Source organism: Macrotis lagotis, chromosome 8, assembly GCF_037893015.1.
Source record: "Macrotis lagotis isolate mMagLag1 chromosome 8, bilby.v1.9.chrom.fasta, whole genome shotgun sequence".
In the NCBI taxonomy this organism is placed as follows: Eukaryota; Metazoa; Chordata; class Mammalia; order Peramelemorphia; family Peramelidae; genus Macrotis; species Macrotis lagotis.
The window spans coordinates 44,789,968-44,816,284 of NC_133665.1; the positions used below are offsets into that span (position 1 = coordinate 44,789,968).

Genomic DNA, 26,317 nt, shown 5'->3' on the forward strand with positions numbered 1-26,317 from the left:
CTCCCTGCCACCCCCGGAGGACGCAGGTCCTCCTGCACTCCCTCCCAAAGGGTTCACCCCAGCTTTGGAGTTGGGGTATTTTTCCCCGTCTCGGCTGCCTTAGCCTGGTCGGGTTTTCCAGGAAAGAGGAGGGGGAAGGAAAAACCCCCCAGAAAGGGAGGGTCCGGAAGAGGAAGGTTTCCCCGGCAGGACAGGTCCAGTGCTGACCGCGCCAGAGGGAACGCGCCGCCCCTCGCAGCCATGTTCCATCTCCGAAGGCACTGGCGGACCCTGGCGGCCTCCCGGCCGCGGCGCCCGGCCCAGGTAGAAGCGGGGCCAGCCCCTCTCCCCCGGCCCCCCAGCTCCTGGGTGGGGGGTCTCTCGTTCTGCTCGCGGGGTGGCGGTGCGGGAGCCGAGCCCCGTGCGGCCCTCCGGCGGGGGCGAGCCAGGGCGCCCGGCCCGGGGTGAGGACCGGCCTGGGCACCCACCGGGGCCAGCCCCTCTCCCCCGGCCCCCCAGCTCCTGGGTGGGGGGTCTCTCGTTCTGCTCGCGGGGGTGGCCGTGCGGGAGCCGAGCCCCGTGCGGCCCTCCGGCAGGGGCGAGCCACGGCGCCCGGCCCGGGGTGAGGACCGGCCTGGGCACCCACCGGGGCCAGCCCCTCTCCCCCGGCCCCCCCAGCTCCTGGGTCGGGGTCTCTCGTTCTGCTCGCGGGGTGGCGGTGCGGGAGCCGAGCCCCGTGCGGCCCTCCGGCAGGGGCGAGCCAGGGCGCCCGGCCCGGGGGTGAGGACCGGCCTGGGCACCCACCCGGCGTCATCCGCTGTTTGGACCAAAAAGTGGGGCTGGGAAAGGCGAAAACGCCTTCCCTCCCCCCAAATCTCCCACGTGTACAGTGGAGAGGGGGGTGACAGACCGGGAGGCAGAGCTGTGTCACCCTTAGTTTTCTTAACTGTAAAATGGGACTAATAACAGCAATTTACTTCACTGGGTTGTTTTGAGGATCAAATAAGATCATATTCTTGAAGGACTTTGCACATTTTAAGGTACTGTATGAATGCTAGGGATTATTCATTATTACCCTGACATTCTTTTTCTTTAAATTGCTTCCTGGGGCAGCTAGGTGGCACAGTGGATAGAGCAGCGGCCCTGAAGTCAGGAGTACCTGAGTTCAAATCCAGTCTCAAATACTCAATAATGACCTAGCTGTGTGGCCTTGGGCAAGCCATTTAACCCCCTTTGCCTTGGAAAAACCTAAAAAAAAAAAAAATTGCTTCCTAAAGCTTAGTAGCCCTGCATGTGCAGAAGGGAATGCCTAATGGAAATCCTGTCTTTATCTGTTAACTCTGAAATTCAATTCAATTGAACAAGGTTATTATATCCCTTCGGGGCACTAAGGTTACAGGTTCTTTCTCTCCTCTCTTTGCCTCTGTTAGAGCAGGACCTTGGTTTGTACAATGCAAGAGTCCAGTTTAATTCAGTACTTCCCCAATTTGTGGATTCTTCTTCCTGGGCTGCAGAAGTCTGGCACTATGGGCTTAGATCTGGACTTGAAGTCAGGAGGATGCTGTTTTGAACCCTACTTCAAATTCTTCCTTGCCATGTAACTTTGGGCAGGTCATGTCTCAAAACCTGCTTTAACTCATTTGCAAATGAACTTTATGAAGATCATGTGTACAAAGTGTGTTGCAAGCCTTAAAATGCTCTCAGCTATTAGGAGTTGCATCATCTCATATTCAGCCACCTAGTGTGAACTTGTCCATGAATCCTGGGCCAGTCCATACATACTCAAGCATTTCTAATTTGGTGGAAAATCTTCTGGACAGAACTTGCCAAAGGAACCCCATAGTCCTTGAGAACCCAGAGTTACTGCCTCATCATGGTGAGATATCAGCATCAGATTGTTTTTGGGAAGAGTAAATATAAAAAATTCAGAATGGAAAGGGACCTTAAAGGTCATCTAGTCCAAAAGGAGTCCATCTTCTTTTTTACAGATAAGGAAACTGAGGCCCAGAAAACTGAAATGGCTTCCCAAGAGTCATAATAAATTCTTCTTGACTAGGAGTCTGGTGAATTTTTTTCCCCACTATATTTTACTGACTCTTCTCATAGAATATATTAGCATAAACAGATCTTAGAGATCCTCCAAGTCTATCCTGTTTCTTTTACAAATAAAAGATCTGAGAACCAGAAAGGTTATCTAACATTTAGGTCTCCCAATTCCAGATCCAGTATACTTTTTATCATACCATTAAATCTTAGCTTGAAATTTTGATTTGAATTTATCTAAATATTTAAGGGGTTTTTTTCCTGAGTAATCAGAGCCTTTAATAGATACTTAATAATAAAACAATAATATTGTTTATATCATGTTTTTTTGGAATTTGCAAAGTGCCTGCCTCACAACTGTGTAAAGTAAGGCTGAATCATTGTATTTGCAAAGTTATTGCCACCTCCCCTTTGAAATTACCTCCAGGTTGCTCTGTACATATATAAATATACATATTTATATATATGTAATTATTAAGTGTCTGAGGCTGGATTTGAACTCAGTTCCTCCAGGGCCAATGCTCTATCCCCTGAGCCATCTAGCCACCAACTCTGTACATATCTTGTACATAAGTTTTTATTGTTGTTTCCCTGAATTAGAACAAGAGCTCCTTGAGAACAGAGGCTATTTTTGCCATTTTTTCTATTCCAAGAAACTAGCAGTGTGACTGGCACATAATATGAGTCTTGGCTTGTGGAAACTGAGCCAGACAGGTCAAAAGTGATTATTCATAATAAATAAATGATTCTTTTAAGTGACTTGCCCAGAGTCACACAATTGTGTCATGAGCTGGGAATCAAATCTAAGTTTCTAAAATATGAGTCCACTGTTCTTTCCATTACATGATACTACCTCAGAACAATTTATGTGAAATTTAACTGAGGAGTTGCCATCCCTGGCAGATAATTCTGTTTCAAAAACTGACCTTTATTAACCCTAATGCAATCAGATCCACTAAGCTACTATGTTCCCTCCTGGCAACCCTGTCCACCTTTATCTAGACTGATCATTAAATGACAAACATCTAATCTGTGTATCTTAAAATACTTCTTGAGACTCCTGGTGTAAGTTAATAGAAATGTTGAGTAGGACTTCAATCTTAAAATTTTCTGGAATCTGGGCTTGATTTACACCTTAAATCTTTTCTAATCTTGTACACTCACTTTCTCTGATACCCTTTCTTAATCTATATAGAGAAGTGCTTGGAATTGATCTTCCTTCCAATTCCTTGACCTGTCAATTAGCTTCATATGAAATTATTTCTAATATTTCATTCTGTCACCACCCTCCTCAAAAAACAAATTCACCCACAAGGAGTATTTCTTAGCCATTTCCTAATCATACTATTGCAGCAAACTAAATGTTTGCTGTGTTCAATCAAGCAAGCTCAATTTCAGAGACACCATGAAATAGTAATACTGGATGGGCAACACTTATTAAATTTCTATCAGGTCTATTGTCTGAATTTTTAGTAATTATTTTAGCATTTGTTTTGTGTAAATCCTGTATTCCAATTAATTTATATGATTGTTCTCATGATTTAATAGATCATAGCAAAATTAATGGAGAGGTTCAGAGACTGGATGGTCACTTACTCAGGATTTTGTAGGAGAGAGTCATGAAATTGCCCAGGAATTAGACAAGATGATCTTTAAATCCCTTCTGACTTGATATTCTAGAATTAAAATTATGAAGACTGGAACAAACTCTAGAGATCATTTTATTTCACAGAAGAGGAAACTGCCCCAAGGGCTTTTAATGACTTACCTAGAGCTTTTTGCTACACTTTGCCTCTTCTTTCCTTCTCCCACTTTTTTTAGGATTTTTTTGCAAGGCAAAGGGGATTAAGTGTCTTGCCCAAGGCCACACAGCTAGGTAATTATTAAGTGTCTGAGACTGGACTTGAACCCAGGTACTCCTGACTCCAAGGCCCATGCTTTATCCACTACGCCACCTAGCCACCCCATACAGCTAGGCAATTATTAAGTGTCTGAGACCAGATTTGAACCCAGGTACTCCTGACTCCAGGGCTAGTGCTTTATCCACTATGCCACCTAGCCACCCTCCCATATTTTTTTTAAATAAAGATTTTACTTATTTTGAATTTTACAATTTTTCTCCTATTCTTGCTTTCCCTCCCCCCGCCCCCCCCACACACAGAAGGCAGTCTGTTAGTCTTTACATTATTTTTATGGTATACAATGATCCAAGTTGAATGTGATAAGAGAGATCATATCCTTAAGGAAGAAAACAAAGTATAAGAGGTTGCAAAATTACATAACAAGATAACAGATTTTTTTTTCAAAAATTAAAGGTAATAGTCTTTAGTCTTTGTTCAAACTCCACAATCCTTTCTCTGGATACAGATGGTATTCTCCATCGCAGATACCCCAAAATTGTGCCTGATTGTTGCACTGATGGAAAGAGCAAGTCCGTTAAAGCTGATCATCACCCCCATGTTGCAGATAGGTTGTGCAGTGTTCTTCTGGTTCTGCTCATCTCACTCAGCATCAGTTTATGCAAATCCTTCCATGCTTCCCTGAATTCCCATCCCTCCTCATTTCTAATAGAACAACAGTGTTCCATCAGATATATATATACCACAGTTTGTTACATCATTCCCCAACTGAAGGACATTCACTTAATTTCCAATTTTTTGCCACCACAAACAGGGCTGCTATGAATATTTTTGTACAAGTGATGGTTTTTTTTACCCTTTTTCATAATCTCTTCAAGGTATACACCTAGTAGTGGCATTGCTGAATCAAAGGGTATGCACAATTTAGTTGCCCTTTGGGGGTAATTCCGAATTGCTCTCCAGACAGGATGGATGAGTTCACAGCTCCACCAACAATGTATTAGTGTCCCAGATTTCCCATATGTCTTTCAACATTGATCATTGTCCTGTCTGGTCATATTGGCCAGTCTGAGAAGTGTGAGATGTAGTACCTTAGAGATGCTTTAATTTGCATTTCTCTAATAAGTAGTGATTTAGAGCAATTTTTATATGACTCTGGATCACTTTGATTTCCTCATCTGTAAATTGTCTTTGCATATCCTTTGACCATTTGTCAATTGGGGAATGGCTTGGGTTTTTGGAAAATTTGACTCAGTTCTCTGTATATTTTAGAAATGAGTCCTTTGCCAGAAATGCTAGTTGTAAAAATTGTTTCCCAATTTACTATATTTCTTTTGATCTTGGTTACAGTGGTTTTGAGTGTGCAAAAGATTTTTAACTTAATGTAATCAAAATTATTCAGTTTGTTTTTAAATGATGTTCTCCATCTCTTCCTTGGTCAAAAACTGCTTCCCTTTACATAGATCTGACAGGTATACTACTCCTTGATCATCTAGCTTGCTTATAATATTGTTTTTTATGTCTAAATCCTGTATCCATTTTGATCTTATCTTAGTACAGGGTGTGAGGTATTGATCTAATCCAAGTTTCTTCTATACTAATTTCCAATTTTCCCAACAGTTTTTATCAAAGAGAGAGTTTTTAATCCCAATAGCTGGACTCTTTGGGTTTATCAAATAGCAGATTACTATAATCATTTCCTGCTATTGAACCTATTTTATTCCACTGATCCACCACTCTATTTCACCAGACAGTTTTGATGACTGATGCTTTACAATATAATTTTAGATCTGGTAAGGCTTAACCACCTTCTTTTATACTTTTTTTTTTCATTGAATCCCTGGAAATTCTTGACTTTTTATTTCTCCATATGAATTTACTCACAATTTTTTCTAACTCATTAAAGTAATTTTTTGGTATTTTGATTGGTAGGGCACTAAACAAGTAGTTTAGTTTTTGGTAGAATTGTCATTTTTATCATTTTAGCTCGACCTATCCATGAGCAGTTGATGTTTGCCCAGTTATTTAAATCTGATTTTATTTGTGTAAGATGTGTTTTGTAATTCCTTCTCCCATCTTAAATAAGTTAAAAAGCCCAAGATAATAAGATAGATATTCTTAATACCTGCCATCAATCATCAGTAATTAAGTATTAGGAGCCTATTGTGTGTCAGTAACTGTGCTGAACTTCATGATTAAGTTGTTATAGGACTAAATATATAAATTGATTGAGTTAGTGTTATTATTATATTATATTTGCACAGTCCATTTAGGAAAAATTTTTATCACTCTCAAATGATTTTGTTTTCTTTTATTCCTCTAATAATCATTTGTTATTGTTTTGGGGTTTGGAGTTTTGGGGGCTTTTTTTATTTTTGCAAGACAGTGGGATTAATGACTTGCCCAAGATCACACCTGAGGCCAGATTTGAACTCAGGTCCTCCTGACTCCAGGACTGGTGCTCTATCTACAGCTCTACCTAACTGTCCCTGTTAATATTTTTAAGCTTGACTATGTCTTGGTAAATTAATTCCCAAACATTTTATGCATTTTTTATTTAATTTTAATTTCTCCTACATTTTGTTATTACTATGTAAGAATAATAATAATTTTTAATGGTTTATCTTTGTATATTGCTATTTTACTGAAGTTGTGAATTTTTTCAGGTAGTTTCTTTGCTGTTTCTCCTGTATTTTCTAAATGAACCATCATGTCATCTGCAAATAAGATAGGTTAATTTTACCTTTAATTTTTCTTTTATTACCATACTCAGTATATCTAGTACTATACCAAACAACCAAGGAAAAATTCCAGGATTCATTGCAGTTAAAAGAAGCTGTTTTAAATCTCCATTCCTAATAATGTGTTTTTTTTAAAGTTTCATTTCTTCATTTTTCTAACTACATGTAACAGTTTTCAACAATATTTTTTTATATTTTTCTCCTCTCTCTCCCTTCTTTCTCCCTTCCCCTTGACAGAAAGCAATGCAATATAGGCTCTACTCTATAACCATGCTAGACATAGATCCATATTATTCATGTTGTGAAAGAAGAATCCAAATAGAAGAGGGGGAAAAAATTATTTTAAAAATGACATAATTCAAAAAACAACTTTTAAAAAAAATTGAAGATAGTAAATTTTGCAATTTAAACTTCCACAATTCCTTCTCTGGCTATAGATGGTATTCTCCATCACAAGTCTTTTAGTATAGTCTTTGTTTATTATACTGCAGAAATGATCAAGTCCATCATAGTTAATCATCACCTTATGTTGCTGTTAATGGTCTGGTTCTGCTCAACTTCACTCAGCATCAGCTCATGAAAGTCTTTCCCTGTTTTTCTGTCCTTCAAGATTTCTTATAAAATGATAATGTTCCATCACATTCATATACCACAATCTGTTCAACCATTCTCCAATTGATGGATATCCCCCCCAATTTCCAATTTTTTGCCACTACTAAAGGAGTTGCTATAAACATTTTTTGTACATGTCAGTTTTATCCCCCTTTTTTGTGATCTCCTTGGGATAAAGACCTAGTATTGATGTTGCTGGATCAAAGAACATGTACAGTTTTATTGCCCTTAGACCATAATTCCAAATTGCTCTCCAGAAAGGTTGTATCAGTTCACAACTCCACCAACAATGCACCTAATAATATTTTTTAAAAAGACTCTTCCATGGCAGAGTGGAGATAGCAGAGAAAAGGTAATATAGCTCTCCTGAGCTCACCATAAAACCCCTTTTAACACCTTTAAATAATTTCATAAAACAATTCCTGGGTCAGCAGAACCCAAAAATATGGTGAAATAATTATCCAGGAAAAGACAACTTAGAAGGGTTAGAGAAAAGGTCTTTTGCAACTAGGTGAGAGTGGAAAACAGTCCAGTGCAGGCTGGGTCAGCACAGACAGAGCCCTAGCAAACCAGGAACAAGCCTTGGGAACCACTGGATCTGCAGAGGGAGCAGCTGTTTCCAGAGCTTTCAGTCCTCAGCCTTTAAGGGGATTGAACAACTAATCAGAAGATTATGAGGGTATCTTTGCTGATGCTTAGGACAGGACTCTCTTGCTTTGCCCATACTCAGATCTGAGTCAAAGTCCTAAGTGAGAGTCCCAGAAAAAAAAAAAAAACAGCACTAGCACACCAGAATTTGTGGGCTACAGCAGAGCAGGGATCCTTGTCACAGTTCCAGGACAGAAAAGAATATTTGTGGTCAATCACAGTTCAGAGCAGAGGCCAGTCATATCTCCCTTTAGATCATACCACTTTGGAAGAACTGAAAACTTATAGGTTCCTAGAAAAATCTCTGAAAATTGTTGTATAAAACCTTGAAGTTTGAGACAGTACACCCTCCACCCTAGAAGCAGAGTCCCACTTTTTAATAAAGAGTTAAAAGATTAGGAATAGATTAGAAATATGAGCAAGAAATAGATAAGAAAAATGAGCAAAAAACCAGGAAAAAAAATCTGACCATAGTAAATTACTATGGTGACAAAGAAGATCAAAACACAAAAAGCCAAAGCTCCTACATCTAATGCATTCAAGAAAAATATGGATTGATTTCAAGCCATGGAAGGCTCAAAAAGGATTTTTGAAATTGTCTTGTCTGAAAATTCCCCCAGAGAAGGATATTCAAGGTTAGACCCCCACCCATCCACCCAAACAAAGGTACCAATCTGATTCTGAAGAAAGAGACCAGGGAGCTCCAGATTGATTATATAAGTAGTTTAATAATCTAAGTAGGATCCTTATATCAGGGTAGTCTAGGATGGCAACTAGACAACATTGAAATTCCCACAAAGAGCTCCCCAAGACCCCCATGGTAATTATAGAAATCAAACAAAGGCAGAAGGAATTATAGTGTGTTAGTGTGGTCTGACTGATATTTTGGGGTTTACTCTGTTCACCCTTGGACTTATGTTCCTGACACTTGGGTGCCACATCAGTTGTGTTTTGTCTGGAGTCCTGGGGCATATGAGGCCTTGTATATTAGACAGTATTGTTATGCCCTAGTCTGTATGTTTTCTTTTTACTTCATAGTTTTCATTGATAGTGACTCCGTATTCTTCTTATGGCTTACACTGATAGAAACTTTTTGCTGGGAAACCTACATTATTCATGACTTTTAGTGCTAGAGATTTTGCTAGGGAACCTAGGAAAACCAGTTTGCTTGGGATTCATTTTATTATGGTTTTCACCAGTAGGAATCCCACAAAAATCAAATAAGAGAGAAAACTGTAAAATTGAAAGGGAAATGAGAAAGATGCAAAAATACCATGAAAAAAGTCAATAGCTTAGTAAAGAAGATGCTAAAAATTATTAAAGACAATAACCCCTTATAAAACAGACTAGATAAAATAGTACAAGAAGTACAAAAAAGCAAGGATGAGAAAGCATTGAAAAGCAGAACTGACCAAATGGAAAAAATGCACAAAAATTCACTGAAAAAAAAAGTAGAGTTGGACAAATGAAAAAGGAGGTACAAAAACTTACTGAAGATACTAATTACTTGAAAATTAGAGCGAATGGAAGATAATGACCTTATGAAAAACTGAAAAAACAGTAAAATAAAACCCATAAAATGATAAAAGAGACAGTGAAATAACTCAATGGAAAAATAACTGATCTGGAAAATAGATTCAGAAGAGATAAGTTAAAAATTATTGGACTTTATGAAAACCATGTTCAAAAACAGAACCAAAATATCATCTTTCGAGAAATTATCAAGGAAAACTGCCCTGATATCCTAGAACTAAAAGGTAAAGTAGGAATGGAAAGAATCAGCTGATCACCTCCTGAAAAATATCCATAAACAAAAACTCCCAGGAGTATCATAGTCAAATTCCAGAACTCCCAGGTTAAGAAGAAAATATTGCAAACAGTCAGAAAGAAACAATTCAAATATCATGAAGTCACAGGCAAGAATAGCACAAGAGACTTTTTTCTGAAGGTCAGGATCACTTGAGATTAGACATGAGTCGGAAACCCAATCCCTGGAGCTGTGACTATGGTTGGCAGACTATTGTCCATGGAAGTCATTGTGGGCAATCACATCCAGGGTCAGACTCTAACATTGCCTATGTCAAGGGTACCTGCAAAAAAAATGGAAGAGAAGGGGCACAAGGAGGTATTGGTGTCCACTGGAGATCAGAGCATGGTCTAAACATAAGTGATAGGTATTCTGGACAACAGACAAACCAAAGCACATCATTAGAAACAGCAATCAAAGTGGTTGAGCAAGCAAAGGTCCAAAATAAGGACAACATTGTAGTATGCATAGATAGCCAACTTGTCACCAAGGGTATGAATGAGTGGATTGACAACTGGAAAGGAAATGACTGGAAAACAAATAAAAATAAAGATGTCCACAGAGAGCAATTCGTTAAAACTGGATAATCTGACTTGGGACATGAATGTTGAGTGGAATTATGTACCTTCTTATTCAAAAGATGAAGGTAATGTTGCAGCTCAGAAATTAGCAAGAAGAGCAACTGGGAAGAAATGAAAATACTTAATACTTGCAGATATTGAAATTTAGGTTATAGTGTCACTATTTCTTTTTCTTTTTTTTTAATGTCACTGTTTAATCTTACAATATAATAATCTCCAAATTCTCTTTACCTTTCTCTCTCCCTCCCTTGTTGGAGTTCTATATTCCAAGGCTATCTTCAGCCATTTTTTAATGTTTTCTCAGTTGTTCTATGTATTTTAATTTTTTTTAATACAAACCAAAAAGTATATTAAAAAAAACTGTAGAAATTGTTAAAATAATAAATAAGGGGGGGGCTGCTAGGTGGCACAGTGGGTTAAAAGCACCGGTCCTGGAGTCAGGAGTCCCTGGGTTCAAATCCAGTTTCAGACACTTAATAATTACCTAGCTGTGTGGCCTTGGGCAAGCTACTTAACCCCATTTGTCTTGCAAAAACCTAAAAAAAAATAAAAAATAATAATAAATAAGAAGAAGACAGATAGTTCCATCTCTGTCAGATCCAGAACTCTTGACTTGGCTCAACTCTTGCTCCAGACCCTAGAAACCAATCTAGACTGCTTGATGGCTCCCACAACTTAGGTATAAGGGAATCACCAACTTTTTCAGATAGTACATACATGAAACAAGACTTTCCATCACCCCAACAGTGCTTTCTAAGGGCTTGTACCTTTTGCAATTAACTTGTTTTGTATGCTCTAAAGTTTTCCACTGTCTTCTGATTTTTCTGGCAATCTAAAGATGCTTGCTTGGACCATTCAATCTGCATCTCTGGGGTGCATGTGAGTGTTTGTTTGATATTCTTATCAATAATGACATTGAATAGCTCACAGTTCAAATTTTGTTTTTTTCTTGGTAAAATGTTCTTTACTCTTACAATTCTAGATGTTGGTTGCTCTTACAAGTTATTTAGAGATTCTGGATGTCTAAGTCAAATAATTAAATTGTTCCTGTTTAAGAAAAAAAGAATAGCACAAGATTTGGTAGTTGCTACATTAAAAGATCAGAAGGCTTGGAGTATGATATTCCAGAGGGTAAAGGAGTTAGAATTTCAACCAAGAATCAAGTATATTTCAACTAAGAACTGAGTATAACCCTTCAGGGCAGAAATGGATATTCACTAAAATAGAAGAATTTCAAGCATTTTTTTTGCAAGGCAATAGGGTTAAGTTGACTTGCTTAAGGTCACACAGCTAGGTAATTATTAAGTGTCTGAGCTCATATTTGAACTCAGGTCCTTCTGACTCTAGAGCCAGTACTCTATTCATTGTGCCACCTAGCTGCCCCCTCAAGCATTCTTGATTTTTAAAAAAGACCAAAAAATAAATAGAAATTTTGACTTTCAAATATGACTCAAGAGAGGTATAAAAATGTAAACAGGAAAGAGAAATCATAAGGGACTTACAGAAGGTTAAACTATTTACATTCCCACATGGGAAGTTAATACTTGTAACTCATAAGAATTTTCTCTTTACTAACGCAGTTAGAAGGATTATATATGCACAGAGAGACATGAATATGAGTTGTATATAAAGGGCTGAAAACTAAGAAAAATAAACTTAATGGGTAAACAATTATTTAAAAAACTTGTTGAAAGTTAGTATGGCAGAAACTTGGATTAGACCAGCACCTCATACCCTATACCAAGATAAGATCAAAATGGATACAGGATTTAGACATAAAAAGCAATATAAGCAAACTAGGAGATCAAGGAATATTTTACCTGTCAGATCTATGGAAAGGGAAGCAGTTTATGGCCCAGGAAGAGATGGAGAATGTCATTAAAAACAAACTGGATAATTCTGATTACATTAAATTAAAAAATTTTTGCACAGACATAACCACTGTAACTAAGATCAAAAGAAATGTAGTAAATTGGGAAATAATTCTTACAACTAGTATTTCTAGCATAGGACTCATTTCTAAAATATACAGAGAACTGAGTCAAATTTTCAAAAAAAAAAAACAGGCCATTCCCCAATTGACAAATGGTCAAAGTATATGCAAAGGCAATTTACAGATGAGGAAACCAAAGCAATCCAGAGTCATATAAAAAACTGTTCTAAATCACTACTTATTAGAGAAATGCAAATTAAAGCATCTCTGAGGTACTACCTCACACCTCTCAGACTGATCAATATGACTAGAAAGGATAACAATCATTGTTGGAAGGGATGTGGGAAATCTGGGACACTATTATTACATTGTTGGTGGAGCTGTGAACTCATCCAACCTGTCTGGAGAGCAATTTGGAATTACCCCCAAAGGGCAACAAAAATGTGCATACCCATTAATACCACCACTGGGTCTATACCCTGAAGAAATTATAGAAAAGAGTAAAAACACCACTTGTACAAAAATATCCATAGCAGCCCTATTTGTAGTGGCAAAAAATTGGAAATTAAGTGAATGTCCTTCAGTTGGGGAATGGCTTAACAAACTGTGATATATGTATGTAATGAAACATTATTGTTCTATAAGAAATCAGGAGGGATGGGAATTCAGGGAAGCATGGAAGGATTTGCATGAACTGATGCTGAGCGAGATGAGCAGAACCAGAAGAACACTGCACAACCTATCTGCAAAATGGGGGTGATGATCAGCTTTAATGAACTTGCTCATTCCATCAGTGCAACAATCAGGCACAATTTTGAGGTATCTGTGATGGAGAATACCATCTGTATCCAGAGAAAGGACTGTGGAGTTTCAACAAAGACTAAAGACTATTACCTTTAATTTAAAAAAAAAAAAACCATTATATTATTATGTAATTTTGCAATCTCTTATACTTTGTTTTTCTTCCTTAAGGATATGATTTCTTTCTTATCAACTTAGATCAACATATACCATGGAGACAATGTAAAGACTTAACAGAATGCCTTCTGAAGGGGGGTGGGGGGAGGGAAGCAAGATTTGGGGAAAAAAATTATAAAATTCAAAATAAATAAAATCTTTTATTAAAAAAAACTTGTTGGATTGGGGCGGGGGGATTCTTCCATTATGTTAAGTGCTTGAATAATAAGGGAAGTGCCAAATAATCCTGATAGCAAGTTAAGAAAATCAAAAATAAAAATCCACTTCTGGCTTGAATGTAGGGAATGAGGATCCAACCTCTTTGGAAAGCATTATTGAAATTTACTGTAGGTTTTTACATAATTTTGCAATTATGCATGGCCTTTGAACAAATGGCATTACTAAAACTACATATATCCTTTTTTTTTAATATCCTAAGGAAGTTATTTGGGGAGGACTGGAGGATAACATGAAAGGCCTACTATATAGTTCTCACAGCTATTAATAAAAGACAAAAAAAATGAAAACATTGCAAACTGTCTTTTGATTGGGAAATAGCTATAAAAATTATGACATAAATATAATGGTATATTATTATCCCATAAGAATTAATATGTAAAGAATTCAAAGGACTGTGGGAAGACTTATGTGAAGCAATATAGTCAAGAAAGGAAAACAAAAAAATGACTGAAAATGTGTTTTTGAAAGGAAAGTAATAAGATCTGGCATATGCTTATCAAATTTAAGCTATTGTCTAACAAAATGTAATTATCTAAAGAAACCATAATTTAAATAATATTTGTAACTGCCAACAGATATATGTAAACTGTGAATTCATTTCTAAAAGTTCTTTTTTCCAATAATGTTCACATTTGATCTTTGTTTCTGTTTTAACAGAATATAAGCTTGATTTCTGAGATATTTCAATTTGCTTTACATTTTATTTAGGTATATGCATCTGTTGCTACAGGTCCCAGACAGTATGATGGGACATTCTATGAATTTCGTACTTATGACATACAACCAGCGAAGATGAATGAATTCCTGGAAAATACTAATAAATATATTCACCTTCGTACAGTTCATTCTGAATTAGTTGGTTACTGGAGACAAGAGTTTGGAGGAGATGCGATGAATAAAGTCTTTCATGTTTGGAAATATGGTATGTGTTATGGCATTTTAAATGTTTAATTTAGATTTTCTTCCAGGAAATTAATGAGATATGTATTTTAGATCTGAATACATAAATGTATTCAGTGGAATTGTTAAGTACATTGTATAGTTGGTTCCAGAAATAGTGACACTATGGAATTGTACTTTTAAATTCTACACTGAACATTCATTTATTTTATGTTTAAAGAAAGTATTAGGATTATATGATTTTTTCTGAGTACTTTTTAGTATTTCTAGAATTTCTAGAATTTGTTTTCATCATTTATAAAATTCTACATCATGAAGTTTTTAACTTTTTGTTGGCTATGCAAATATTGATGCCAATAATTTAAAAATTAGTTCTAAAATCTTTAAATCACTTGCCCAACTTTGACTCTCAACAACCCACAGACTGTCTTGTCTAGAACATTATGAAAGTCAGAGGGACACAGTATGAAAAGGAAACCATGTGGGGTGTGTGTTGAATGAAGGGAGATATTGTACATTCATCAGTACAAAGAAGTGATTCTGGAGACATGTAAGTCATCCACAATATGAACAATTTTTGTGTAAATAGTATATTTGTAGGAGGCCAAACCAATACTTCAGGTCCAAGATTGGACCAAAAGTGAGGTAATTTATGAAACATTTAGCAGTTAACAAGAGAGGAATTTACTTAGCCAGAGCAGGGAAAATATATTCAGCAATAGTTCAGACTTTATGCCAGGTGAATATTGTTTTCCTGTGCCAGTGCTGGTCAGATTGCTAGTCTCTAGTCAGAAGTCTTCTGAAAAGAGAACTAGAACCAATGCACTGACTGTTTTGTACTCTAGAAACTTGGAAGCTGTATCAGAGACCCAAATATCCTGAACCAATCAAATCAAATGGGTAGTTTCAATACCTTTTAAGGAAATGAAAAGCCTAGCCCACATGGCAGAGACCTTGGCAGATAGTCTTCCTATCATAGGATTGTAACAATATTTATTACTTATATAGTTATAGTTAGGTGCCTTGATGTGGTATAATTGTTAGATGAAAAATTTTTTCCTGAACTAGACTTCTTGGCAGCTGGAGAAATTCTATCTAAAGGACTAGATTTCTTTTTTTAATAGAATCACTCATTTTCATTTCTGTACATTCCAGAGCCAGAAGGGCTACAGTCCACCCTGTAATAACACGAAAGTCATAGAAGTGTGCCCCCATTGAAGCCACTGGGAACATAGCATATAAAGTGAAGCAGACTACAGAGACCACACCTCTTCCTCTACTTGTTCAGCGTGTTCTACTTTTTTTCTGTCTGAACATTATAATCACTACAATTAGAGTCAGGAGAGACCATGATTTATATTCCAACTTGGTCACTCTTTTTTTTTTAAAGGTTTTTGCAAGGCAATGGGGTTAAATGACTTGCCCAAGGCCACACAGCTAGGCAATTATTAAGTATCTGCGGCCGGATTTGAACTCAGGTCCTCCTGACTCCAGTGCTGGTGCTCTGTCCACTGTACCACATTAGCTGACCCAACTTGATCACTCTTAATAGCCTTGTGACTATGGGTAATTAAGTTCAGTTTCCTCATCTTTAAAACAGGGATATTAGTAACTGTGGTTCTGTACTCATGGTTATTGTGACCTTGAGGTGAAAGTTATCTAATCTGATTCTGTAACTTTAGATGAGGAAACTTTGAGGTCTGGAGAGATTAAAGAATTTGCCCAAATCCATTCTGTAGAAAATGTAGATGGTGGGATTAAAGCCCAGGTGCTCTTATTGTGGTGTAAATTCTCATTCTATGTCACCATACTGAATAAGATGATGTATCTAAAATTCTGTATAAACATTAGATACTATTTTGGTTTCTTATTCTAGTATGTATTATTCTGCAGTTGAGTTTATACATTCTCCAATATAATTCAGCCATGATACCTCATGATAGCACAGAGTATTCTCAGAAATTGTCATTGGAAAACCAGTCTCAGGAAAGTCATGCTGTGCAGGACGACTTTAAATATTGATCTGGTCATGGATTGTTAGCCAAATATCAGCCTTTCTGAGTCTGGAGAGTTTTGTCAATGCAGGGGTAGTCCTGAAGAACTTTTTTTAGATATAGCAACTTATAAAACTATCTACTTATGTGTAGATTTTTGGATAGAGAACTTATTTTGTTGAAATCCCTATGTATTTTGAAATGCTCAAATAAGTAATAGTATACATCCATGGAATTTTTTACATTTGTCTGTTATAGAAGAACCTCCTTGATAAAGTTACTTATTAAACAAACTCAAAATAATGTTCCACCAAATACAATTACAATGACTATAAGCAAAAAATACAACAGTTAATTTGTAAGGTAAGGACTATTAGCCTGTTCCCTTAATTCAATCTTTTTCTGTTTTAACCTTACACATTCAGCATCTGACTTTTTCCCAGCATTCTGACATGGATTACATACTATTTGTAGTTTTATAAGTCTTCCAGAGTGGCGGCTAGGTGGTGCAGTGGATAGAGCACCGGCCCTTGAGTCAGGAGTACCTGAGTTCAAATTTGGCCTCAGACACTTAATAATTACTTAGTTATGTGGCCTTGGACAAGCCACTTAACTACATTTGCCTTGCAAAAACCTTAAGTAAGTATTATAATAAAGATCTGACTTGATCTGCAAGTGGAACCACCACCACCACCATCTCCCCTGAGACCCTGATGGAAACAACTCAGGACCCTGAAACCCAAAACTTGGAAACAGCAATGCTTCTGACCCAGTGTCCCCAGGTCTCAACCCTAGAAGCAGTCCCGGTTGCAGTTGCAGCCTGGCAACTGCTTCTGAAGGTCTGGCAACTGCAGGTACTAAAGATCCAGAAAAGAAAGTTCTTGCTACCAAAGTCATTGCCCTTCTTAAAAGGTTTGACATTAGAAACTGATTATCAGCATAAAAAAGGCATCACCATTATTTTTGCCAATGGATCATGGGACCTTTCCATCTGACTTGGAGTTAAAACCTTCCACAGGAGTTGTCTTCCCCATTAGACTGTTAGCTCTTTGACAGAAGAGACTATTTCTCTTTTTGTGTCCTTAATGTTTAGTACATAAAAAGAGTTTAATGTTTTATTCATGTATTCATTTATTCATGCGAACTCAGCTCTTCCTCATTACAAATCCAATGCCCTGTGTACCATTTCACTCTTCTTTTTTATATTGTTCTTTGAGTGAGATTCTTACGGTTTTAAATTTAAATCCTAATATGGAAAATATATGCTTATTTAGTTTACACAGAAGACAAAATAAATAATTTGGAGGTGTGGGAGATTAGGAAGTCAACTAGAATGCCCTTAATTCACTGATTACAAAAGTAAGGTTCATTATCATTTTATTTGTGCTATATTTTTTTTATTCAAAATGCAGTTGAACTTTAGTTTAACCCTCAGTGAAACTGAGAACTTTGTATCTTCACTGTTCTTAACATTTCTTTACTGTTCCTACAGATAATTTTGCTCATCGAGCTAAAGTTCGAGAAGCCTTAGCCAAGGATAAAGAATGGCAAGAAAAATATATTTCCCCAAATATGCCATTTATAGTCAAGCAGAAGAATGAAGTAACTTATCTAGTACCATGGTGTAAAATAGTAAAGCCTCCTAATGAAGGTAAATCTTTCAGTCACCAAAGCAGCTTCTGAAGTAGACTGATTGTTAAGATTCTTAAGACAGTAAGACTTTTCTAAAAGTGTCATGTTTAAAAAAAAAACTTCCCATAGAAGTTAAATTTAGATCCTATATATCCTTAGAGGAAAAAAATATATATTACAGTTTTTTCCAAAGGGCATGTGGGGCAGAGATGTCTTAGTCATAATTCTCAGTCATGTTACGAGAGTAAGACGATCTTAGATAAAGGTTGATGGGTCAGGTGTTGGTGAAAAAGAAAGAATTACTATCTTTAAAAAAGTTTTTTTAAGAGTCTGAAAGTTAAACTATAAAAGTAAAAATGGGAATCAGTGCTCTAACTCTAACTCTTGAATACAAGCATATTTGTGTACAGATTTTAATACTATCTAGTATTAACAATCTGCAGACACAATAATAAATGTATGAAGCAGGACATTACTGGGAACATCAGGTTCTTTTATTCTGATCTAACTTTTTTCTTCCTCTTTCTTTCTGTTTCTCAGTTCATATGAAAACTTTGTCTAAAGATCTGTGAACGTATCCAGTAACATTGCCTCCTTGCTGATTTCTCTTCTTGCTGACTTAAAGAAATAATTATTTAAAGAAAAGACCACTTTTTAAGACAAGGTTAGATTAGAAAGGCATGACTTTTTTTAGCATATCATTTTTAATGTAAACTTAAATAATTTGTCAAAAAAACCTTATGGAAAATAAAGTATTTACTTAATTCTAATTTTTAAAATGTTTTTATGTAATTCATAGAGTTTTAGAGTGAGTAGGGACCTTAGAAATTATTTTATACAACTGTTTCGTTTTATAAATGTGGAAACTGAATGCTGAAGCCTCAACTTTTCCAAGGTCACACAGTGAGTGGCTAAACAGATCAGGACTAGGTGTAATAAATTACAACTTAATTATTAAATCTTTTTTTACCTGTTGTTCCAATTTTATTCTTTTTATATTACTCTTTTTTCTTGGTCCCTTTTTAGTCCTTACCCAGATTTTTCCTTAGCATCAGTGAACAAATATGCCTCTGATGCAATATCAAATCATGGTGTTCCACCTATTAAACAATTTTTCTTCAACATTAACTTCACTGGTTCCTTCTTCACTCCAAATTCTTTTCCCAGGGTTCTTTCTTGGATTTCCTTTTCTTCTCTACAATTCCCTAGGGGAAATAGTTTTATTTCCTAGCAGAGAGGCAAGATTATTTTTCAGCATGTGTATGGCTATGTAGAAATAATAAAATAAGCTTTACTCTACTGGTCTGAAATTAGAAAAGTACAGAAGAGTCACTTAAAATCTATTATGTAAATACTGTGTCTGAAAATGGTAACCTATTAAAGTATAATACATACAATGAAAATATACATATATTTCCACTGAAAATTTAGAATGAGAAAGAAAACATAGGAAGCTAAATAAAAATGTTTTAAAGGACATTTCTAATGAATATATGTTGATGCAACTCAAAATCCCCATTTACCCTGTAAATTCCCACAAACAGACCATTAGGTTTGGTAGAGTTTAAACATTTTCATAATTCAGCCAACACCTTTTTTCTTGTATATAAAACAATTTTTACTTTTCAAATACAAGTAGGCCGCCAAACCCATGTACATGTTGGTCTTCAAGGAATGTAAGAAGACTGATGTTTTTTTTTTCCTTCAGAATGAAGTATTTATGTAGAAATACCCTTTACCAAAGTAGGTAAGAACTCAACTGTGGTTTAGGAGATACGTAGACGGGAGTAGCCTAGGACACTTAGAGATCAAGGGATTTACTAAGGTTCACCTAACCAGTGAGTGTCAGAAGCTAAATGTGAACCTAGATCTCTTTCAAACCCAGAACTCTGATGCACCACACACATTGTCTATACAAATAACTATTTTTGTTGCTGTTCAGTTATTGTCCTATCCAACTCCTCATAACCCCATTTGGGTTTTTCTTGACAAAGATCCTGGAGTGGTTTGCCATTTCCTTCTCTAGCTCATTTTACAGATGAGAAAATTGAGGCAAACCATATTAAATGACTTGCCCAAGATTACCCAACTAGTGAGAGAATGGGTTTGAACTTGGGTCCTCCTAACTCCACTCGAGCACTATATCTACTGTGCCACTTAGCTGTCTAATTTGATCCAAAATGAACATGATTGGAATGGCTTATATTCATTTTGCAACCCTGATTAATTTTTCATTTTTTTCTCCCTTTATAGGAGTCTATGAGCTTATTACCTTTCAGATGAAGCCTGGTGGGCCAGCTCTGTGGGGTGAAGACTTTCAAAGAGCAGTGAATACCCATATCCAAGTAGGCTATTCGAAACTGATTGCAGTTTTCCATACAGAATATGGAGCACTTAATAGAGGTACAGTTTGAATCTATTTCTGATAATTAAAATTATTCTCTTTGTAGGAATGCTATCCAAATTATCTGCCAGTTACCTGGTCTGACTATTTTTTCCCTTTTCTCCTTAGGATGATTTTCATTTTGTAAAGCAGCAATGTGGTAGAATGGGTTTAGAGCTATAGTCAGGAATAGCTGACTCCACATCACTTGCTGACTGTATGACCCTGGACAAATCACTTGACCTTTCTCAGCCTCAGTTTCTTCCTCTGTAAAACAGGAAAGATATTAGCATCCACCTCACAGGGTTCTTGAGAGGGTCAGATGAATAGTATCTGAAAAGCTCTTTTTGATCCTTAAAGGGCAAAAGAAATGATTTGTTGTTGCTATAATTCTCTATTATCATTACATATTAAACCAAAATTATTTTTTTGCTAATTTAAATTGACAAAATAAAATCATCCCAAGACATTTAAAAACAGAAATACAAGAAAAAAGATGAAATTGCAAATCATGTATAGATTATTTATAAAAAACTACTTTTTTCATCAATGATAGGGAAGCTACTTCATGTGGACTCTAAAAATGGCATGTAACAGGACCAAGGAAAACAAAAATAAGAAAAGCACATAGATTAGACCAAGTAGAAAAAAATTCTGTACCAGAGGAGACTCAATTTTAAGGATCTAATAATCAAGAGAACTGAAAGAGAAGGGAGGGCAGCAAATACTTGGTTTAAAACAATGATCTTATTTTTTTTAAGATAATTGAAAGAACTATCATCTCATACCTACTTTTTCATCACTCTAAAATCTTCAGTATAAAAATATGCATATATGCATACATAGAGAGAGAGATTCATATACACCAAGATATAGATACATATATGTGTTTATATATTTTTTCATATATGCAAATGTTCAAACATATACTAAGGACATACTTGAGAAGAGAAAGGGAAGATTTGCACAAATAATATTCTGCAACAGATCACATCTTTTGACAAAAAAGTTTAGAAGGCACAAGTTCCTACTATGGTTCACTGACTACAGAAAAGTATTTGATTCAGTGGAATAAGGTATCATCTATACATAGATCAGAATTACAAAGGATTCTTTGAAAGCTGTTACAGTGAAGAACATTTAACTGTTCAAGGAAGAGTCTAAGTAGAAGAGAAATTATTCCCCATCAATGAGGAGATTCTGCAAATCTTCTGGTTTTATTACATCTAACCCCAGGACATTGCAAAACCTCCTAAATCAGATTTAAAAAAAAAAGTCCAGCCTTAACCATAAACAACAGGAAAAACAAGGGTAAAAAAAGGATAAAGGGTAGTTATTGTCCAAAATTTGTCCAAATCTACCTTTTCAGGTGGATGTATAACCCATAGAATTAATGCATCAATACACATATCCTAAAAAGATGCCCAAATGGGTATAAACTGACCCAGAATTAAATGTACTGTTTTGGGAATGTAGAGTGTGTTTTTAATGACTCCTCCCCCCCAAACTTTTTTTTTTTAGGTTTTTGCAAGACAATGGGGTTAAGTGGCTTGCCCAAGGCCACACGGCTAGGTAATTATTAAGTGTCTGAGGTCACATTTGAACTCAGATCCTCCTGACTCCAGGGCAGGTGCTTTATCCACTGTGCTACCTAGCCGCCCCCCCACCAACTTTTCCTCTAAAGCCAAGTCCTTCCCTTTTTTTTTGTTTTTTGCAAGGCAGTGAGGTTAAGTGACTTGTCCAAGGTCACACAGCTAGGTGATTATTAAGTGTCTGAGCTCAGATTTGAACTCAGATCCTCCTGACTCCAGGGCCAGTGCTCTATCCACTGCACCACCTAGCTGCCCCTCAAGGTCCTTTCTTAAACTACAGTAGTCTTTTTATAATGCTATTCAACAATGAGACCTGGAATAGCAGTCTGAACAACTAAAACTCTAAATTATTAAAAAGGCATAGGGTATGCATTTAGAGGCTGTTTTATATGAAATTTAAATTTTGTGAATTTCACTTCTGTAAAGAAATTTCAAGAGGCAAAATAAAACTTAATTTTATTTTCAAAATATTGAGATTCCCCGAGCTCATTGACTGGATTTCCCATAGAGTATATGGAACAGGACCATAGAATGAGAGATCATGAGCTACATGTAGACATGAGCTATATCATGGAAGGCATAAATCAATGAACTCACAGAATCATAAAGAGTTCTCTAATATTTTGTGGATTCAAATATATTTTATTGTGACAAATGGAATACCAGGTTATTTGTTGCATATTACACTGATTGAAATGTACTTTTATCTTCTGAATGCCAAGAAAAAATGAATCGTCTTATATCAAAGTAACCAGGAGACTTGAGTATGAATCCTAGCCGAGCAGTGGGACTGTAGGCCTATAATTTAATCTTTCTGAGCTTTCATATCTTCATTTGTAAGATAACAGTGTAAAATAAAGGTTTTATATATAGCAGAAAATCCAATAAATAAAGGGATTTTAGAAGGGGGAAAAAAAGAATTTATTAAGTGTGAACTATGTACTAAGCACTTTAAAAATATTACCTTACTTGATTTTCACAATAGCCCTGGGAGGTAGGCCTCATTATTGCCCTCATTTAACAGTTAAGGAAACTGAGGCAGGCAGAAGTTGAGTAACTTGCCCAGGATCACACAACAGATGTGTGGGTGAATTTGAAATCAGATTTTCTTCACTCCAGGCCCAGTGCTGTCTCCACTGAGACACCCAGCTGCCTCTTAGAGATTATCTGGCTTTAACTTCTTTCCATCAAAGAAAAAAAAAAACACCTCATCTAAAAACATCTTTGATGAATGATCATCAGAAATTTTCTGAATTAAAGAGGCTCTCACTGGTTATGGGAGTCCCTTGAGTTGATCCAAAATTTGTCCTCTCATGACTTTCACCCAATAGTATTCTAGAAGATACAAGGAATGAATAAGTGAAAATGCATTCATTAAACTCTTAATATGCATTACACACTGCTAAGTGCTGGGAATACAAAGGAAAATCACGACAGTCCCTGCTCCCAAGAGTCCATTCTAATAAGAGGAGACAACATATATGTGATATTTTAAAATTCAGGATATTATATCAAGCCCCAATTAAATAATTAAAGATCCTATTATATTTTCAAGAAGCTTTCTCTTTTCTAGGCTGAAGCCTCCCAGTCTTTCAATTCTTTATCTTAGATGTCGCTCCCCTTCTAGACATCCTACAGATTGTCTCTTAGGGTTGTGTGGTATGCAGAACTGAAGTATGATTGCTGAGGTCTTGACATTTTAAATAATTGGTATAACCTTTGAGCAATGTCATATAGAGCAAAAGTGTCACATTTGCAGCCCTTTGGTCCATAACACTTCTAAATGAGGTCCAAATGAGATTAAAATACAATTGAGAAACATAAACAAAAGATATTAAGATGTGGGTGACCCCTATTTTTATTTGCATTTGACACCACTGATGTAGAGTTATCACAGGAATACTTCGAAAGCCATTTTTCTCTACTTGGCAAAATAAAGTGATCTCTGATCAAGGTTGTTTCTTAGTTCCTTTGGTCTTGTTGCCATGGCTGTTTCATAACAGATAAACATTTAAAATGACTCCTTACCTCATTGGTTTTGTTTGTAGGGCAGCTACATCACAGTGTTGATTCATTAATGATGAAATTAATAAGTCCTCTACATATTGTATAGATGTAATGTCAATAATTTTGATCTTCCCCCTCCTGTACTTAATGTCATTGCTTTCTTTTTAGCCTAAATAAAGGCTTTAAATTTTTCTTAATAATTTAATTATGGTCTTGGGAGCCATGTTCCATACTCTCTGAATCATTTTGATCTCAAAGATGCTTTTTATTTCATCTATTTCTCCTGAAATTCTTGTGAATTCTACCTCTATCTGTCCGGTTTTCTCTTATTGGAAAAGTGACCTAGAGAACAAAACTCATTGCTTTTGATTCACTTAGATTTGTTTTTTACATGTAATCATGAGATGGTTGGGTTTGGTTTCTACAGTTCATGTTCTTTGGTGGACTGAGTCACCAGACATTCGAGCTGCTGGAAGACACAAAGCCCATGAAGATGCCCGAGTGGTGGCAGCTGGTGAGTGGGCATGTATTACTTTAGGTCCAAAAGCATATACAGATTTGTGTTGCTTTGAATTAATGTTAGAAGCAGTATTGTATAATGAAAAGAATTCTGAATTTAGATCACAAAGACCTAAACTCCTAGCTTGTTTGAGTCTCTTATTTCCTCATTCATAATTTGTAAAAGTAATGTTTTTACCCTTTTTCATCATCTCTTCAGGATATAGACCAAGTAGTGGTATTGCTGGGTCAAAGGGTATGCACATTTTTGTTGCCCTTTGGGCATAGTTCCAAATAGCTCTCCAGAAGGGTTGGATGAGTTCACAGCTCCACCAACAGTATAATAGTGTACCAGATTTCCCACAACCCTTCCAGCAATGATCATTATCCTTCCTGGTCATCTTGGCCAATCTGAGAGGTGTGAGGTGGTACTCAGAGAAGCTTTAATTTGCATTTCTCTAATAATTAATGATTTAGAGCATTTTTTCATATGGCTATGGATGGTTTTGATCTCCTCATCTGTAAATTGCCTTTGCATATCCTTTGACCATTTGTCAATTGGGGAATGGCTTTTTGTTTTAAAAATATGACTCAGTTCTCTGTATATTTTAGAAATGAGTCATCAGAATCAGTTGTAAAGATTGTTTCCCAATTTACTACATTTCTTTTGATCTTGGTTACATTGGTTTTATCTGTGCAAAAGCTTTTTAATTTAATGTAATCGAAATCATCTAATTGGTTTTTGGTGATGTCCTCCAACTCTTCCTTAGTCATAAACTGCTCCCCTTTCCATAGATCTGACAAGTAAACTAGTCCTTGATCTTCTAATTTGCTTATAGTATTGTTTTTTTATGTCTAAGCCCTGTAACCATTTGGATCTTATCTTGGTACAGGGTGTGAGGTGTTGGTCTAATCTAAATTTCTTCCATACTAACTTACAACTATCCCAGCAGTTTTTAATCAAAGAGGGAGTTTTTATCCCAATGGATGGACTCTTTGGGTTTATCAAACAGCAGATTACTATAATCATCTCCTGCTTTTACATCTAGTCTATTCCACTGGTCCACCACTCTATTTCTTAGCTAATACCAAACAGTTTTGATGACTGATGTTTTATAATATAATTTTTAGATCAGGTAGGGCTAAGCCACCTTCTTTTGCACTTTTTTTCATTAAGCTCCTGGCAATTCTTGACTTTTTATTTCTCCATATGAATTTACTTACAATTTTTTCTAACTCATTAAAGTAATATTTTGGAATTTTGATTGGTAGGGCACTAAACAGATAGTTTAGTTTTGGTAGAATTGTCATTTTTATTATATTAGCTCTACCTATCCATGAGCAGTTGATATTTGCCCAGTTATTTAAATCTGATTTAATTTGTGTGAGAAGTGTTTTATAATTGTTTTCAAAAAGATTCTGAGTCTGTCTTGGCAAATAGACTCCCAAGTATTTTATATTGTCTGAGGTTACTTTGAATGGGATTTCTCTTTCTAGCTCTTCCTGCTGTTTCTTGCTAGACATATATAGAAAAGTTGCGGATTTATGAGGGTTTATTTTATAACCTGCAACTTTGCTAAAATTGCTACCTCGTTCATAATTTGGAAACAGTAACTATTTCCCTTAATAGAGTTGTGAAAAGTAAATGAGGTAAAGGACCATAAAAATGCTGTTTTTTTAGGAGGAAAGTACCTCCTCCAATAAAATACAGTAAATGCTTTATTGGTTAATATTAATACTAACATATTGGATCTTTTCCCCCAGTTCGGGAGAGTTGTGAACACCTGGTGTCTCATGAAAATATGCTTCTCATTCCAGCAACATTTTCACCACTAAAGTAATTTTCTGAAGAATTATAAACTTACCTATCTGTATTATATCAACAGTTTCTAATAAAGTTCCTTGAATTCA

The 26,317-nt window shown here is 36.2% G+C and overlaps 1 protein-coding gene across 1 annotated transcript; it reads left to right on the top strand.

Moving 5' to 3' along the window:
- NIPSNAP3A (nipsnap homolog 3A) lies at positions 1-26,317 on the top strand. Its single transcript, XM_074196782.1, has 6 exons — positions 1-303; positions 14,109-14,322; positions 17,787-17,945; positions 20,180-20,329; positions 24,336-24,422; positions 26,171-26,317. Exons 1-6 carry the CDS (start codon positions 241-243, stop codon positions 26,245-26,247), a joined length of 750 nt encoding a protein of 249 aa, XP_074052883.1. The 5' UTR covers positions 1-240; the 3' UTR covers positions 26,248-26,317.